The 18429-nt window shown below is 33.0% G+C and overlaps 2 protein-coding genes across 3 annotated transcripts; both read left to right on the forward strand.

Annotated features, from left to right (window-relative positions):
• Positions 1 to 271: 271 nt before the first annotated feature.
• On the forward strand, positions 272 to 3503 carry LOC7496955 (uncharacterized). The gene is made up of 6 exons (XM_002320084.4): positions 272 to 815; positions 1226 to 1773; positions 2144 to 2336; positions 2427 to 2491; positions 2583 to 2793; positions 2962 to 3503. The coding sequence occupies exons 1-6, from the start codon at positions 645 to 647 to the stop codon at positions 3319 to 3321; spliced, it is 1548 nt and encodes a 515-aa protein (XP_002320120.4). The 5' UTR covers positions 272 to 644; the 3' UTR covers positions 3322 to 3503.
• An 8925-nt stretch (positions 3504 to 12428) lies between these two features.
• LOC7496957 (FT-interacting protein 3) lies at positions 12429 to 17575 on the forward strand. Of its 2 annotated transcripts, none has more exons than XM_002320086.4 (2): positions 12429 to 12733; positions 14172 to 17575. In XM_002320086.4, exon 2 carries the CDS (start codon positions 14257 to 14259, stop codon positions 17281 to 17283), a length of 3027 nt encoding a protein of 1008 aa, XP_002320122.2. In that variant the 5' UTR covers positions 12429 to 12733; positions 14172 to 14256; the 3' UTR covers positions 17284 to 17575. The 2 variants fall into 2 exon arrangements, with proteins under 2 accessions (XP_002320122.2, XP_052302803.1); XM_052446843.1 differs by lacking the exon at positions 12429 to 12733 and adding an exon at positions 13017 to 13174.
• Positions 17576 to 18429: the final 854 nt, after the last annotated feature.

Below are 18429 nucleotides of genomic sequence, written 5' to 3' on the forward strand. Positions count from 1 at the left end.
GTAAAAGAAAACAATTAGTGTTGAAAATCTCACATTCGTGGATCAATGGAAGTGATTCTTGAATATGAAAAGACAATGTTGCCAGGCTATAATATTCATCCTCTGTCACGAGGAGGGTGATTAGGGATTCAAGTGCTTTAGTCATGCTTAATTACTACGCACCACTAGATTCTAAAAGCCCCTTCAAAACGTTATGCTTCTTTTTTTTTATATATATATATAAAAAAAAGTGCTAGGAGAAATCCAAGGACTGACTTTTTTGATAAATAGAAATCCGATGGAGGACTTTGAACATGAACTAATTAGCTAAATGTCTTCATAAATGCAATAGAGACAACTGATCAGGACTCTGCTTCTAATTAACCTCTCTTCTTCTTCTTCTCTGTATCTAGCCAGACTTGGGACAGTCCATTTCTTCTTGTTTTTTTTGGACAAACAGTCCATCTCGTATCTTCTCTCAACTATTCTTTTTCTTTGAATAGAGACTTCAAGAAATTAACTCTTTAAGAGGGAAGACCTTGAGCAAAGGACTCAAAAACTCTCCACATGTAATTACGTGCACCAAAAGGTAATGTAGAGCTATATACAATCACAAGTCAAATTAGAGCTTTTCAAGGTAGAGGCCGGATAGAGCCTGTGAAATCATGAGGGAGAAAGAAAAATATGCAAATGATATCTGGCACTCAGGGTTTGAAAGATACTTGACAAAGCAACCGTGGAGAACAGTGAAAAAGAGAGATGCTGCCACTGTTTTGGTAGCCTTCTTTCTCATCCTCTTCCTTGGCGCCTTAGTATTTGTGGGTTGGTTTGATGCTGTAAGTTCTATCAAACCCTTTTTCTGTTTTTTGTTTAAATAACAAAAAACTAAGTCCTACGAAGCCTTGACAATATATGCAAAACCCTTTAGATAACTATCCATATCTGTATGTATGTACGTATGATCCTATCAAACCCCTTTTCTTGTTTTTTTTTTGTTTGTAGTAATTTTAACTTTCATGATAATTTCCTTCACAAAATCAATATATGGTGTTTATTCCAGCCCCCTATTTTTACTGTTTTCCAATTAATTAACATCGCTGGGGTGGGGTTGGGGGGGGTTGTCTCTATAATTTTGTTGTCTTACTTCGTTTGGTTGCTTATTTTCTTTAAATTTTAGAAGAGAATGGTGTTAATTTGTTGTTGTTGTTTACATATTGCTAATACAAGCGATGCCTGTAATTTTCAGTCGGTATTTCGAGGTATTTCTCGAAAACCAACCCTGACACCCACAGGAATGCCTTCAGAGTTCCCACTCCGATGCGCCACAGGAAACCTGAAGCAAACCTGTCCAGAAAACTATCCTACTAAACACAACCCCACCACAAATCCTGACCGCCCGTCAAACCTTACTTCTACATGCCCATCATACTTCCAATGGATCCATGATGATCTACGACACTGGAAAGAGACAGGAATCACGCAGGACATGATCGAACGGGCTCGAAAAACAGCACATTTTAGGCTTGTGATTGTCAACGGGAAGGCCTATGTAGAGAAGTACAGGCAATCAATACAGACGAGAGATATGTTCACCTTATGGGGTATTTTACAGCTTCTAAGATTGTATCCTGGTAGATTGCCTGATTTGGAGCTCATGTTTGACTGTGACGATCGGCCGGTCATTCCATCGAAGCATTTTAGGGGCCCAAATGCTGCCCCACCGCCATTGTTTCGATACTGTTCAGATTGGCAGAGCTTAGATATTGTGTTCCCGGATTGGTCATTTTGGGGCTGGTACGTTATCCCTTTCTTAACTCCATCTTTATTTATTTATTTATTCATTCTTGTTTTCAATATTTTTCTGCGGATTCCTTCCATGTCCTAACAATTAATTTTCCATGACTAATTTAAATTAGTTGCGTCACTTTTGGATCCACGAAAAGCTTTGAGCTTTACCCAATTGACTCGATGTGCTAAGAAGTTTGGTATATGAAAATTTAAAGGCAAATTTTATCATTCTTCTCCAAAAAATTAAAAGCATAATCTTAGGATCTAATGATAATCAATTGGCAAATAGGCTCTATTGGGCTACTGATCCCAGGCCCTTTCGGCTCTATAAAGGCCCGTGCCATTTATAACATTCTTGTTGTGTTTGGTATGGTAGGGCTGAGACCAATATACGGCCATGGAAAAACTTGTTGAAGGAAATCAAAGAAGGTAACAGCAGAACTAAATGGAAGGACAGGACACCCTATGCTTACTGGAGAGGTAACCCATGGGTGTCTCCAATAAGGCAGGACCTCCTCAAGTGCAATGTCTCTGAACAGAATGACTGGAACACTCGCCTGTATCTTCAGGTAATACGTGCTTTCTCTTCTCTTTTTTTTTAATTTGTCAATGATGATTAAATGGAGGCATCTACAATTTTCTCTTCAACATTATTTTAGGACTGGGTAAAACAATCTAAAGAAGGGTACAGAGAATCAAATCTACAAGATCAATGCACCCATAGGTAAGCAGAAAGCACCCCCCCCCCCCCAAAAAAAAAAAAGAAGAAGAAGAAAAGGTTCTTGTTAATATTGATGAAAGTTATTTCTTTGCAGATATAAGATCTACATAGAAGGATGGGCCTGGTCTGTAAGCGAGAAATATATCTTAGCTTGTGATTCAGTGACCTTGTACGTGAGGCCTCGTTACCATGATTTCTTTATAAGAGGCATGGTGCCATTGCAGCACTACTGGCCTATTAGGGACAACAGCAAGTGCACTTCTCTCAAGTTCGCCGTGGAATGGGGCAACAATCACACCAAAGAGGTAGGTGAAGATAAGTGTCATGAATCTGTCATTGCTTTTTATCTACTTGCATACCTCATGTTCATGTGGATAATTGTCCAGATAATTTACACACTGTATATCCAAACAATGCTTATCTCAAAACTGTAGCCATTGACGTAACTTCTGCACTAAATTCTGGTGTTGCAGGCACAAGCCATAGGAGAGGCTGCTAGCAACTTCATTCATGAGGATATGAAGATAGATTATGTGTATGATTACATATTTCATCTACTAAACGAGTATGCAAAGCTCTTGAAATTCAAGCCAAAAATACCCCCAGGAGCAGATGAGCTATGTCCAGAAACAATGGCGTGCCCCACAAATGGTATACATAGAAAGTTCATGGAGGAATCCATGGTGCTGTCTCCGAGTGATGCAATCCCGTGCACCTTGCCTCCCCATGATCCTTCGGTTCTTGGAAGTTTGCGGGATAGAAAAGACAAATCAACTAAGCAAGTAGAGTCGTGGGAAAATGAATATTGGGAAAAATTAAGTAAGAAGCAATAGAAACCGATTAATCTAATTTACTCTCTCTCTCTTTTTTCGTTCTTATTTGTTGTAACCAAATAGGTGCTTTCAAGCAATTACCCTATCTCCTAAATCTAATTGCTGTCCACTTTGTTACTGTAATCAAGCTTGTGGCTGTTTTTGTCAGCATTAGTATTTATATCAAATAATAATTACCTCGACTCAATAATTTAAACTTGATTACGTAACGTTTTAAAATAAAATATATATAATTTTTTAATATATCTTCTTCAATAAAAGCTTTTTAAATTTAAAATTTACATAAATTTACACTATTTTATATTTAATTTTTATTTTAATTCAAAAATTTAAATTTTTAGATATCTTTTTAAAATCAGATTAACCTGAAGATGAAGGGAAAAAAAAAAAAAAGATCCCTTGTAATTTGACCGTTCCCCCATTCCCAGGTTCTAACGTAGTGAGAAGTTAGAGTTAATTTTAGGCAGCATTTTTTTAGAAAAATCTAATTTCAGTAGGGTGAATATATATATTTAGAAAAATCCAATCCAGCTAATCCCGTGTACTAAGTTATCCGACAACTTCCAAATATATATAATTAAGATAGTTATGCTCGTGTTTTTGTTGTTGGTTAAATATTTTTTTTAAAAAAAATTATATATATAAGTTTTTTTAAAATGTTTTTAAAGTTAAAAATATTCTAAGCGAAAATCAAAAGGTTTATGTATACATATAATCAAATAAATTAAGAATTATATGTGTTAATAAAAATAAAACTAAAAATAATAACTAAAAATAAAACTGGAAAAATTAAGAGATGGGTATAGATAAAAATATTTAATCTCGCAAGACAAAATATTTATTTAGTCGTGTTTGCTAAATTTGTTTATTAAAATAATTTTTTTATTCAATCGAACGATAATAAAAATAAACACACACATTAAATTGGTTGGATAAAATAAAAGGAAAAGGAAAATATTATGTAAGGCTACACATATTAAAAATATTATATGAAAATAAATACCTTTTTTTTAAAAAAATTCACTTATACAAAGATAAAAAAAAATATAGAAGAATTGGAAGAACCTTCTACAAAATTAAATACATACAAAATAACAAAAAAAAATTGTTATTTAAAAGATGTTCTTTGAACGAGATAAAAGATAAAAGATATTAATCTAAATACAAATAAAAAATATAAAACAAAATCATTAATTTAAAAAAAAATATTCTTTTATAAAAATAAAAAGTCAGGCCCACTGGGCCTATCAATTAAGGTCAGATCGCTTGACCATTTTATTAAGGCCCACACAGCTGGGCCTTTATAAAATCATACAAACAAAGTAGTTAATATATCTGATTTTTCATGCAGTTGGTGGTATTTGTGAAATATTATAATTGTATCATTATCAATGGCATGGTACTAACATATGTGCTGTAAATAATTAATTTGTACCTTGAAGAGTTTAAACACGTGTACTAATCATTACAAACTTTTTACAAAAGAAGGTAAAAAACACTTGCTAGTGTGAGGATGTTGGTCCTGCATCGGATAAAAGCGGGTATGCACAGGTGGCAAAACTTTTTTAGTATTTGTTTAAATTCTTAATATTTTGGGATAGAGAAGACAGGAGTGTTTTAAATTCCTTGTTATTGTTGCTCTAATCCCTCATTGTCCGTTCCAAACTCTGCTCCTTGTTATTGCAACCTTAATATATATGCAAATTTTAGTCGGAGGCTCAATTTATTTTCTCATTTAGAATTGTTTAAAATTATATTTAATTTTAAAAAATATTAAATTGATGTTTTTTAATTTTTTTATGATTTTGATTTGTAGATATTAAAAATAAAATAATAATAATAATAATAATAAATTATTTTAATATTTTTTTTATAAAAAAAAACATGGTACAGGTAATCTTTTTAACAGAAACATTAAGTAATATTCTAAAAGGTATATGGAAAGCAATGTAGCTTTCCCCATGCCTTTTAATTTAATTGTACTTATATATTATTATTATTATTATTATATTATAACATATTTTTTTATTTTTTTTATATTTTATTTATTTGTTTGTTTTTTATGCCTTTATGGGGTTTTTTTTTTTTTTTGCTTTTTTCTTTGTGTTTTTTTAAATGAATTTTTTTTGTTTAATTTAGTTTGTTAATAGTAAATTTTTTTATTTAGTTATCAGACTTTCATGACACGAATCTCAAGTTTGACGGGTTAACCTGGTTTGACGAGTTAGCCCGGAATTTTATTTTTTTTTGCTTTTTTTCTTTTTAATTAATTTTTTTTCGTTTAGTTTAGTTTGTTAATGTTAAATTTCTTTCTATTTAATTACCAAACTTTCATGACACGTATCCCGAGCTTAACAGGTTAACCCGTCAAATGTTTTTTTCTATTTAGTTATCAAACTTTCATGACGCAAATCTAAGGTTTGACGGGTTAACCTGGTTTGAAGGGTTAACCCAGTTAATTCATATTTTTTTCCTTTTTCTTCGTTAGTTTTTTTTCTTCCTGTTGGTTTTTTTTTCTTTGTTTTTTTTTTAATTAATCTATTTAATTATCACACTTTTATGACACGACCTTGCAGCCAAACCCACATCCAAGGCTCCTAGGTCCGATGTTGCAACTAGACTTACTTAAACTGGAGTCATAGAAGTTTAATATTATTATTAAAATTATAAATATTACTCTTGGATCAAGCGTTGCAGATAAACCAAAGGCTCTTGGGTATATCTTTATAGAAGGACATAATACTCTTACATCTTAGCATTTTTTTGATATTTTTTGTGCAGGGAAAAAAAATAACCTGTGGTGTATGCCTTTGATTTGTTTTTTTTTCCTTTTCCTTTTTAAGCCTTTTACTGTGAACTGCATAGTGCAGTCCACAGTGAAAAAGCTGATACTTTTAGTTTTTTTTTTGTCTTTTTTTTGTTTTGTAATTATTTTTTTTAATTTAGTTTCTTAATATTAAATTTTTTATGTTTAATTATCAAACTTTCATGACACGGATCCCAGGTTTGACGGGTTAATCTGGTTTGACGAGTTAACCTGGTTTGACGGCTTAACTCAGTTAATTCAGATTTTTTTTCCTTTTCTTCATTAGTTTTTTTTTTCTTTCTATAGGTTTTTTTTCTCTTTGCTTTTTCCTTTTAATTAATTTTTTTTTATTTAGTTCATTAGTATTAAATTTTTTTTCTATTTAGTTATCATACTTTGATGACACGAATCTCATGTTTGACGGTTAACCTGATTTGGCGGGTTAACCCAGTTGAGTCAGATTGTTTTTCTTATTCCTCATTAGTTTTGTTATTTCAATTTCATCTTTTAATATTGTATGCAGTCCACGGTGAAATGACTGATGTCTTTAGTTTTTTTTTTTTTTGCTTTTTATGTGTTTCATTGTGGACTGCACAGTACAGTCCACGATGAAAAGGCCAATGCTTTTTTTTTCTTTTTAATTAACTTTTTTTATTTAATTTGTTGATATTAAATTTTTTTCTATTTAGTTATCAGACTTTCATGACACGGATTTCAGGTTTGACGGGTTAAACCAGTTAATTCAGATTTTTTTTTTCTTCATTAGTTTTTTTCTTCATGTTAGTTTTTTTCTCTTTGTTTTTGTCTTTTTAATTAATCTATTTAATTATCATACTTTTATGATATAACCTTACAGCCAGACCCACATCAAAAACTATTGGGTTTGGTATTGCAACTAGATCCATTTAAACTTAGATCATTCAAGTTTAATGTTATTATAAATATTACACTTGGATCAGACATTGCAGTCAAACCCAAAACTCTTGGGTATACCTTTGTAAAAAAACCTAATACTTTTTAGATCTTAGATTTTTTTAATATTTTTTATATATATAAAAAAATTGACCGGTCATGTAACTAGTGATATTGATAAGAGGTAAACTAAACTGAAATTATTCAAATTTGAATTAATTTTTCCATCTGTCAATGTTATCTCAAGCTTTACTTTTGCTCCTTGCGTGGAGCCACGTGGGATATAAAGCTAGAGAATATTCCTTTTGAAATCCTCCTCTTCCCAGCCATTCCCCGTTGCTAATAAACAAAAACATAAATTATTAGAAATACTTCGTGTTTTATTAGCGATAGTATTTTATATGCTATTATTTTATTTATTATAATTTATATGCTATTATTTTTATGTTAAATATTAATTTATCGAATCAATAAAAAACATATAAAATATTATAAGTTTATCATTCAACATGTACTATGATTTTATTATTACTTAAAATACCCTTATTTACCCATTCTCATCTCCTTCACCATCTCCGTTGACCAAGACCGCCGCATGGACGACCAAAACCACAACCTTCGAGTCCTCCTTCGACAAGACCACAGACTCGTCATATCCTCATAGAAGGATTACACGTATGATTTTTTTTTTAAAAAAAAATATTATTATTATTTCTGGCCATATCAAGCCAGACACTGCGAAACGGCAACCACAAACTTGATTATCAACACGACATGTTACTCAATAATTGGTATTGAAAGATTTCTTCAAGAACGAAAGGCTATTAATAGAGGAGGACTTATTCGTCCAATTTGAAAGCATAATACAAGGAAAATCAAAAACCACAAGCCCAAGGTAAAATAAATAATGGCCATTTATTGAAATTGGTGTACAAAATAGTTAATATGGTTCCATTATATTCCACGTTCTTACAAGGTCCGAGATAGAATACAAGAGAGAGCCATCAGAAATTATATACAGCAACTAACACGCATGCCCTGCGCAGGATAAAATTTTAAGTTAATTTTTAATACAAAAAAAAGAAGACATTGATATGACTTTTTAATTAAGGGATGGAAAAATATAAGGTTACCTGTATTAAAAATATTATCTGAAAATAGATATTTTAAATGTGTAATCTTTTTTAATATGTTTTTTTACATGAAAAATATTAAAAATGAATAAAAAAAAGCTTATAAACACGTCTAATTTAATAAATCAATAATAATTTGTGTCAATAAATGAAAATAACATCAATAATAATTAAATATATATCTAGAAAAGTTGAGAGGAAAATTTAGATCGCAACTTTGCATTTATTAGAAATAGTATAAAAATAATTTTTTTTTAAAGTTCAATTATATATAACATAAAAAGAATTAGAATAACCTTTTCAAAAATTAAATACATGCAAAATAAACTAATTAAAAAAACAAAATACAAAAAATAAAAACCATAAAGAAGGAATATTAATTGAAATATAATTTTAAAAATATTAGAAACACATATAAAAAAAATAAGTTTTTTTAAAGGAAAAATTACAAAAAAAATAAAAGAGACAGGCCATGCCAACGCCTGACGCATTAAAGAGTAGGTCGCGCATGAGCCCTATTTTTTTAAAATATAACAGGGGTAGATGAACCTAATATTTTTTGAAAAGAATATCCTAGACAATTTTTCACATGAGATTCCTTAAATTTTGGTCATTATGGTGGCCAAGAAAACAAGATATATGTTTTTTTTTACATAAATCAATTAATTTTTGATCTAAAACATCCAGAAAAAGGCATAGACATTTACAAACTAAAACAAAAAATCTTTATGAGCTTATATTTGGTTTTTAGGCCATTTGAAGGTTAAAAAACACATAAATAAAACTCTTCTCTCCAAATAGAACTCTTTAACATTAAAATTGATCATTTTTATGGTCAAAATTTATTAAAAAAAATATCAATTTTGTCTCTCTATTGCTGATTTCCAGCAACTTCTCTCTTTTCTTTCTAAAACTAAAGACTATAAAATAACAAAAATGAAGTTTTGTACTAAAATTGAATTGAAAAAAATATTTAGGGACCGAATATATATAGATTGTAAAGTTTCAAGTGCTAAATAAATATTTTATGTGAACTTTGAAACTATTATCTATTTATGGAGTCTTTTTAGTCTTGGTTCTATGTTTTTTAGTTTTGTCCTTTGTTATCAAATTTAATTAAATTGTCCTTGAATTTGGAAAAAAAAAATTGCAAATCACGCAAAAACTTTGAGGACTAAATTGAAAAAAATAAAATTTTGACAGCGTGTCCGCAGTAAAATATATGAAGATAAATAGTATTGTGTATGCATAATGTTTAGCCCATATATTTTAGATTATAAGTAATACTTTTTTTTAAAAAAATTAATTTAATTTTAATAACAGTATATCTTTTGCTTTCTAGGTGTCTAGTCACCCAAAAAGTAGTGGTAGCCCAGTCTTGCAAGCACGAACGAACATCTGAACCATAGGATTGAGACATTTGTTTTTATACGCTAGTAACATATATTTTGTCAAGGCTTCTGTGCCTCTGGTTGGTTTAGCAAAAGCTAGCCCATTTCCGTGCTATTATTGTGGTTTGGACCAAAATTATTTTGAAAGTTAAAAAAATAATATCTACACTGAATTTAATTATTATTTTTTTGAGATAGTTATTGAACTCAACAATTGAAATTTGAAAACACCGAGGCCAACTCTTTATTTAACCTGCATCTTAAATTAAATTATATAAAAATTAATTTTTAATGATTTTATAGACAAAGCATATCAAAGTTAAAAAATAAAATAAAAAATTTTAAAAATAATCTCGGTTAATCCTAATATGTTATAGATTGTATTAGATTAAATTAATTTTTTTTAATTTCATTAAATAATATAAAATATAAAAATTAATTTATTTTCAATTAAATATCAAATAATAAAATTTAATAAAAACTTGACATAAAGAATAGAATCAGTAAAAAAAAACAAAAGAAAAAGATCCCAATAAAAAAGTAGCTTGGCTGCCACCACATTTATCTACGTGGAGTGGGCCCTGCTCTGTCAGTTGTCACGACTCTTTTGGATACTGATAGGAGCTTCACAGCTGACAACTTCGCTCATTGTGGTGTATGCAATGCATGCTTGTCAGCGAAGTCAAATTCCGAGGGCGAAACAGTCATTTTCATATTCCTTCCTGTTGTGCACAGCAGTGTACTGTGTACCCATCTTCGAAGGTATTTGTCATTTTCATATTTGTCAGTATTACAACTTTTTTTCTTTAATGTTTTTTTTCTATGTTAAAAATAAAATTTAAAAAATAAAAAATATATATTATTTTAATTTATTTTAAAATAAAAAACATCCAAACCCTACTTTAAAAAAGACAATTAATTTAACCACAAACATGCTTTAAAAAAGACAATTAATTTAATCAGAATTCCACCAAACAAGCTAAGATCAATCAATTTGAACTGCTTTATTATTGAAAATAAGAAAAGGAGGCTGTTTAGTCCAATATTGCTTGCATCATATGATTACTTTTTCTCAGTATCATTTATACGTTTCGGTATCAATATATACTGCTCATTTAAAATAATTTCAGTGAATTTTGTGTTTAATTATGGATATTTATGCAATTTACTAAACTTTGATTTTTAGCTAAAATACTCATCATTGATTTACAAAAAAAAAAAAATCAAATCCAGAAATAAAAAAAGAATTTGAGAATCTATCATCTTATACTAAGAAATTCATAATTATTTAAGATGAAAAATGACTTTTGATAATTCATCAATTAAAATAAAAATAATCTAATAATACTCTCGCAGCTAAAACAAAAAATAATAATCTTAATAGAGTTCAATAAATATAAGCTTTGAGAGATAAGATTTGTTAATTAAAATAGTGCATAGCAACATTATTTTTAGCAATATATCAGTAAATAAAAGTTAAATTAAGTTACCACAGTTAAAATGTAACAGTCAAACAGATTCAAAGCCATGAGGATTGCCATTGATTGCGCCATTTTAACAACATAGATTCCATAATTGATCTTTAGAGCGGAAAGCGATGTGAATTGTTGGATTTAATAATAAAAAAAATCATCAGCACATTAAGATAAAAGTTATGATTAACAACACTATTTGAAAAAATTAATGAAAAAACATATTTTCATTTTGTTGTGTTTTTAAAGCGTTATATTTATTAAATACTGATATTTTTAAGCAGAGCAAGATAATTGTTGCACTTTATTATAGAGACAATTAAACATATCGTATTTCTAAAGCGGCAACAATTTAATATGTAGCTTCATTGTCAATTTCTTAGCTCAACCGATTGACCTATTAATCTAGTTATATGAATTGGTTGATTGTTTTACATAAAACTATAATTTTATAAAAAATTTTCTTTCAAATATATTTTATGAGTGTCGATGATGTAGTTGGGCTTGCGATAATAAATGATTTCGAGCAATTAGGCATGACACTGCTATAACTAGATGAGGATCTACCCCAGACAGATTACAAGCCCGTTTGTTTTTGGGTTTCAAAAACAATTCAGAAAAAAATGATTTTTTTATTTGCTTCAAATTATTTTTTGATGTTTTCAAATCATTTTGATGCGTTGATGTAAAAAATAATAATAAAATATTATTTTGATATATTTCAAAGTAAAAAAAACTTTGAAAAACAACCGCCACTATTATACCAAACATACTCTACGTGGATGGCCAAATAAACGCATTTTATGGACCAATGTGATAAGTCTAAACTTAAGAGAAGACGATTGTGCTAAATTAGAATGATATCTTAAAAGGGACATAACTTTTGATTTGACTATTGGATCGTACTCAAATTTTTATAGATATTTTCAAAAGCTGTTTTTCATAAAGTAGTTGTGGAATCGCAAATCTAATCGTCAAATCTTTAATTTTTCAAAAATATTGCCTTTATAATTTTACATGTTATTTTTGAACTGGTTGATCGATTTAACTAATTATTATGAACCGATGAACTAATTAGTTATGAATTTAATTAATGTTATGGTTGTGAATCGTAATATTAATAAAAAACAATTCTGAATTATGATATTTAATTGATGTTGTGGTTTAGATTTTTTTTTTAAAATGCTATTTAATTTTTTTTTTTGGTAGATATGATAATTCGTTATTTCTATTTTGTTTCTGTTTTGTATGCTAACAATTTGTCCGTGAACTGTGGCCCCTATTAGCAATTTCTTTTTTAAAAAGAAAAAAAGAATTTAATTATGGTATTCGTAATTTAATTTCGAATCAATCTGCCCTGTCGTGGGACATGAAAACGAACACAAGAAACCAAATAGTTTCATTTTCTCAACAAGAAGGAAAGGAGACCCTTCCTCTCCTTTTCGTCCATGAAATGAAATAAAACGAGCATTTAACTCGTTTTCGACGACTATTTTGCAGTCTTTCTCTGCGAAGCATCATTGAAATTATTAATCCTCTCTGCAACATTTCTATTAAGTCCCCGCTTTTTTTTTTAGACTTCTCAAGTATATCAATAATCTTTCTGACTTGTCTTCTCTTCTCTTCTCTTCTCTTCTTTTCTCTTCTCTTCACTTCCTCAAATTTCAACTTAATTCTCGAGCTTTGAAGGAAAAAAAGGTATGCTTCCCTTGGTCTTCTTTTTTAATGGGTTTTTATTGTTTTCTTTTGAGCTGTTTGGGGAGTTTTGCAACCCGTATTTTTGTTGGGTTTAATGAGTTTTAAGTAAGACATGTTTTGTGTTTGTCCTTGCTTCACGTTTGTGTGGAATCTTCTTTTGTTTTTTTTCGGGTCGTGGTTCTTTGATCGTTGATGGAATCAAAGAAAGTTTGAGTTTTGAGAGATTAAGCAAAAAACTTTGGTCTTGAGAAGTTTTCTGGGCCTTTTTTTTTTGAATGATCAGGTTGTCTGTTTCTCTGTTTGGCAAGAAAGAAAAAAGTTTTGCTTGAGTTTTTTTCCGTGGAACGAGAAGAAAAAGAAGAAAGAAAAGAAAGCAAGTAATAGCTCAAGTGGCCGTAGTAAGCGAAGCTTTGTTGATTTTCTGTTAACTCGAGATAAGTGGTAAATACTCCATAAATAAAATAAAATAATTCCTGGGCTATGTCTCCTTTTATGCTCTGCTTGGTGGCTGAGAAAATTGCAAAAGTGAAATGGGATGATTCCAAATATTCTGGTCCACCTTTTTGCTAATAGACCAAGTGGGAAAAAAAAGGAAAATTCTTTTGTTAAATCACTCATGGAATCTGGACAGCCGAAGGTCCTTTTGGTTCTCCCTTTTTTTTTTCTCTTTACTTTGTGATTTGTATGTTCTTTATAAGAAGCTAAAAAGCCTCTAAACTTTATACAAGAGAATCTCCCTTGTTCAATTGAATGTATTTTCTCTTTGTTCAGCTTATTAAGGTACTCCTTCTAGCTCTCTTGATAATTTTAGTTACTTAACGGAAAGGAAATTGTGAAACAAATTTTCTATGGTGTCTAGATTTTATTTTTTGGAGGGAGGGTCATTCATATGAATTAAAGGATTTTTATTTATGGTGTTTAAGCAGTCAAGATCAGAGATTTGAACTTAATATTACATTTAACTTACAAACTAAATGTTAACAACCGTTGTTGTTTTTGTTAAAAGTAATTTTACAGGGATCTGTTGGAATTTTTTTGTGGAAATCTAGGTTAAAACTCTCTGCTGAAATACCTGTATGGAACAACTTTGTGTTTATAAATTAGTCTACCATCAGTTTAGACTGAAGTTGGTAATTGGTTGTCTGTTAGGCTATTTTGCAAATGTTTGGTACATGTTGTATTTCTGTTTTCACATGGCTGCATATGGGTTAATCAGCTGTTGAATCTTTTCACTTTTGAGTTCTCCCTTGCAATTGTTCACTTCTAATTTATACCATTTGGCACCACCATGAATTTGAAGTCTTCTGCATTTTGTTTTCCATTTATTTTTGGGTCCCGAAGGTTGTTAAGCATTCAAATCAATGTTGTTGCGACCACCTTTATATCGGTTTGTATTATTATCTGATTACACTGTAATTCTCTGTTTCATTCATTTCAGGTACCAGTTGTTTCCTGTCAATTCCTGCAAAAGCAAATTAAATTTCCCCGTACGTAGTCCTTTGTCAATTTGATATAGAGATCTGATGAATAATCTCAAGCTGGGAGTGGAGGTAGTGGGCGCCCATGACCTTATGCCCAAAGATGGGCAGGGCTCAGCCAATACGTTTGTTGAGCTTCGTTTTGACCATCAGAAATTTCGCACTGCTATTAAAGACAAAGATCTCAGTCCTGTTTGGAATGAAAGCTTCTACTTCAACATCTCTGATCCAAACAAACTTTCTAACCTCAGTCTCGAGGCCATTGTCTACCACCATAACAGAGAGAACAGCTCCCAATCCATCCTTGGAAAAGTTCGTCTCACTGGGACATCTTTTGTACCCTACTCGGATGCTGTTGTTTTGCACTACCCACTTGAAAAACAAGGCATTTTATCTCGTGTCAAAGGAGAGCTTGGTTTGAAAGTATTTGTTACGGATGGTCCTTCTATAAGATCCTCAAACCCACTCCCTGCTATGGAATCTTCTCCGTTTTCAGACTCTCGTGCTACCCAAACTCAAGCTTCAGAACAACAGATTCCAAATGTGGCCCAAAAAATGTTTTCTGACGACAAATCTGAGTCAAGACAAACATTTCATCACCTTCCAAACCCTAGTCAGTCACAGAAACAGCAGCATGTTCCACCTGCAGCAACTCAGCCACCAATGGATTATGGGATTCATGAGATGAAATCTGAACCTCAGGCTCCAAGAGTTGTTCGCATGTTCTCAGGCTCGTCAGCACAACCTGTCGATTACGCACTTAAAGAGACTAGTCCTTTTCTTGGAGGGGGGCAAATAGTCGGAGGGCGAGTCATACGTGGAGATAGACCTTCCAGCAGCTATGATCTTGTTGAACAGATGAAGTACCTTTATGTGCGAGTTGTGAAGGCTCATGACCTTCCTACCATGGATGTGACTGGGAGCCTTGATCCATATGTTGAAGTAAAAGTTGGGAATTATAAAGGAATCACAAAACACTTTGAGAAGAACAAAAACCCTGAGTGGAATGAGGTGTTTGCCTTTGCAGGTGATAGATTGCAGTCATCTGTATTGGAAGTCATGGTCAAGGATAAGGATCTGGTTAAGGATGACTTTGTTGGGATTGTAAGGTTTGACAGGAATGAGGTTCCTACTAGGGTTCCACCTGATAGTCCATTGGCTCCAGAATGGTATCGGCTTGAAGACAAGAAAGGAGAGAAAGTGAAAGGGGAACTGATGCTTGCTGTCTGGTATGGTACTCAAGCTGATGAGGCATTCCCTGATGCTTGGCACTCAGATGCAATTTCTCCTGATAGTTCTTCCTTCATCTCTACACTTATCCGCTCTAAAGTATATCATTCTCCAAGACTGTGGTATGTCCGTGTTAAGGTGATTGAGGCTCAAGACCTAGTGGTATCTGACAAGAATCGGTTTCCAGAAGCTTATGTCAAGGTACAGATTGGTAACCAGGTTTTGAAGACAAAGATGGCTCAGAGTCGGACAATGAATCCAGTGTGGAATGACGAGCTAATGTTTGTTGCTGCTGAACCCTTTGATGATCATCTGATCCTTGTGGTTGAAGACCGCACTGGGCCCAACAAAGATGAGAGCATAGGGAAGGTTGTTATACCATTGAACACTGTTGAGAAGCGTGCTGATGATCACATTATTCGTAGTCGGTGGTTCGGCCTTGAAAGGTCCGTGTCAGCTGCCATGGATGAGCATCAGGTGAAGAAGGATAAGTTTTCTAGTAGACTCCATCTGCAAGTTGTGCTTGATGGAGGGTACCATGTGCTTGATGAGTCAACTCACTACAGCAGTGATCTTCGACCAACAGCAAAGCAGCTTTGGAAGCCATCAATAGGTGTTTTGGAGCTTGGGGTTTTAAATGCTGAAGGGCTCCACCCAATGAAAACAAGAGAGGGGAAGGGTACCTCAGATACATACTGTGTGGCAAAGTATGGTCAGAAATGGATTCGGACTCGAACCATAATCAACAGCCTCAGCCCAAAATACAACGAGCAGTACACATGGGAGGTTTTTGATACTGCAACAGTTCTCATTGTAGGGGTTTTCGATAACAACCAGCATGGTGGTTCCAATGGTAATAAAGACACAAAAATTGGCAAGGTTCGGATTCGACTCTCTACCCTTGAAACTGGTCGTGTTTATACACATTCATACCCGCTGCTAGTCCTTCACCCTTCTGGTGTCAAGAAGATGGGTGAGTTACATCTAGCCATAAGATTCTCCAACACATCATTCACAAACATGGTGTTTCAATACTCACGACCACTTTTGCCAAAGATGCACTATGTAAGGCCATTGACTGTAATGCAGCAGGACATGCTACGTCATCAGGCTGTCAATGTAGTAGCAGCTCGTCTTGGTCGGTCTGAACCTCCTCTTAGGAAAGAAGTCATAGAATACATATCTGATGCAGACTCGCATCTTTGGAGCATGAGGCGTAGCAAGGCAAACTTCTTCAGGCTGATGTCAGTTTTCTCGGGATTACTTTCTGTAGGAAAATGGTTTGGTGAAGTTTGCATGTGGAAGAATCCCATCACTACAGTTCTAGTACAAATCCTCTTTGTTATGCTTCTCTATTTTCCAGAACTGATTTTGCCAACTGCGTTTCTATACATGTTTCTGATAGGGGTTTGGAATTATCGTTTCCGACCACGTTACCCTCCCCACATGAACACAAGAATTTCTCATGCAGATGCAGTGAATCCTGATGAGCTTGATGAGGAATTCGACACATTTCCATCAAGACAGAGTCCAGAGATAGTTCGTTTTAGGTATGATCGACTAAGGAGTGTGGCTGGGAGGATCCAGACTGTTGTGGGTGATGTGGCTACCCAAGGAGAGCGGGTTCAAGCGCTACTAAGCTGGAGGGATCCTCGCGCCACAACTATCTTCTTGATTTTCTGTCTAGTGGTTGCCATAGTGTTGTATGCAACACCTTTTCAGGTGCTTGCTCTTCTTGGGGGGTTTTACTTTATGAGGCATCCTAGGTTTCGTCACAAGACTCCATCAGCACCAATTAATTTCTTCCGTCGTCTGCCGGCGAGGACAGATAGTATGTTGTGAAGTTGTAATTGGTTTGTTCAGGCAAAAGCCTCGCAAGGGTGCCAGATCTGGATGGTCTCAGTAGTGCTTGTGAATCTCTGGATGCTTGTTTTTCACTTGGTGTTTTGTTTCCCTGGATATCGGTACAAATTTATACATGACAGTAAATTAAGTTAACCATAGAGATCTTGTATTTATGCTTTTGGTATATAATGGAGCGGACTCAGCATCAGATGCCACTGTTGCTTCTGGGTTTCTGAGCAGAATCATGATATCATTTTGCCATTGTTAGTGATACTGGTGTTATGAATTACTTCTTGATCTTAATGCATAAAAAATCTGCTTAATCCTTGCAGGAAATTATGATGCTTTAGAATGGTGCCTATGGTTATGTTTCTGCATTCTTTAGAACAGGGGTTTGTTTTGGGAATGGGTGAAGGGCATGGCTTCTCTTGCAGAAAATTGTCCAATCACATTTCTGGTCAAGAAAATAGCTCTTGTTGGCAGAGACCAATAGCTCCATCGGCAAGTCTTGTGCTCACTAGAAGGTATTTGTGCTCATGGGGACTGAGTAGTTCCAGACAAATAGAACAATGAGTAAATAGCAAACAAGGGCGATTAGATTACAAAAAGAAAAATGCCCGCATGAAACTTTTGAAATCCTTGATCACCCAATACACCTGAAACAGAACTAAGAAAAGAATAGGCTCGTAAACTGCATTGCTGCAACCATCTATCACCTAACTCTTCTAGTCTTTGAGAACTTTTTACAGATAGGATGCTATATTTCAGAACACCAAGCATGAATCAATCATGTTGGATCAGGCAGTATATGTCCATCTAACCCCAGTTGGTTTCAGGCACTCCCAAGGCCTTCCAAACTGCCTTTGAGGCATCTCTCCACTCTTCAGCAATGCAACAGCACCATTTAGTTTAATATAGTTCCATTTGATAGAATCAAATTATTAGGTGCTCAATCACAATCCCCCAAAATGCTGTGCTCTGAAACTTCGTATTATCATGCAGTGCGGCTGGTTTGATCCCTTTCTCATCCAGTCCTTTTAGGACAAGACAGCATTTTCTTAAAGCTGGAATCACTCAAATGTGGCACACTATTTTTGGCTGTCTGAGATTCATTTCAAAGTAGAAACGCACTGCATCAAGCTT

The sequence above is a fragment of the Populus trichocarpa genome, chromosome 14, assembly GCF_000002775.5.
Source record: "Populus trichocarpa isolate Nisqually-1 chromosome 14, P.trichocarpa_v4.1, whole genome shotgun sequence".
Classification (NCBI taxonomy): domain Eukaryota; kingdom Viridiplantae; phylum Streptophyta; class Magnoliopsida; order Malpighiales; family Salicaceae; genus Populus; species Populus trichocarpa.

What these genes read in the sequence shown, in the direction of transcription:
- LOC7496955 (XM_002320084.4), top strand. Translation starts at nt 645, where the DNA reads ATGAGGGAGAAAGAAAAATATGCAAATGATATCTGGCACTCAGGGTTT. An exon ending in TTGTGGGTTGGTTTGATGCT is followed by an intron (nt 816 to 1,225) that starts GTAAGTTCTATC and finishes TGTAATTTTCAG; the next exon opens with TCGGTATTTCGAGGTATTTC. An exon ending in GATTGGTCATTTTGGGGCTG is followed by an intron (nt 1,774 to 2,143) that starts GTACGTTATCCC and finishes TTGGTATGGTAG; the next exon opens with GGCTGAGACCAATATACGGC.
- LOC7496957 (XM_002320086.4), top strand. Translation starts at nt 14,257, where the DNA reads ATGAATAATCTCAAGCTGGGAGTGGAGGTAGTGGGCGCCCATGACCTT.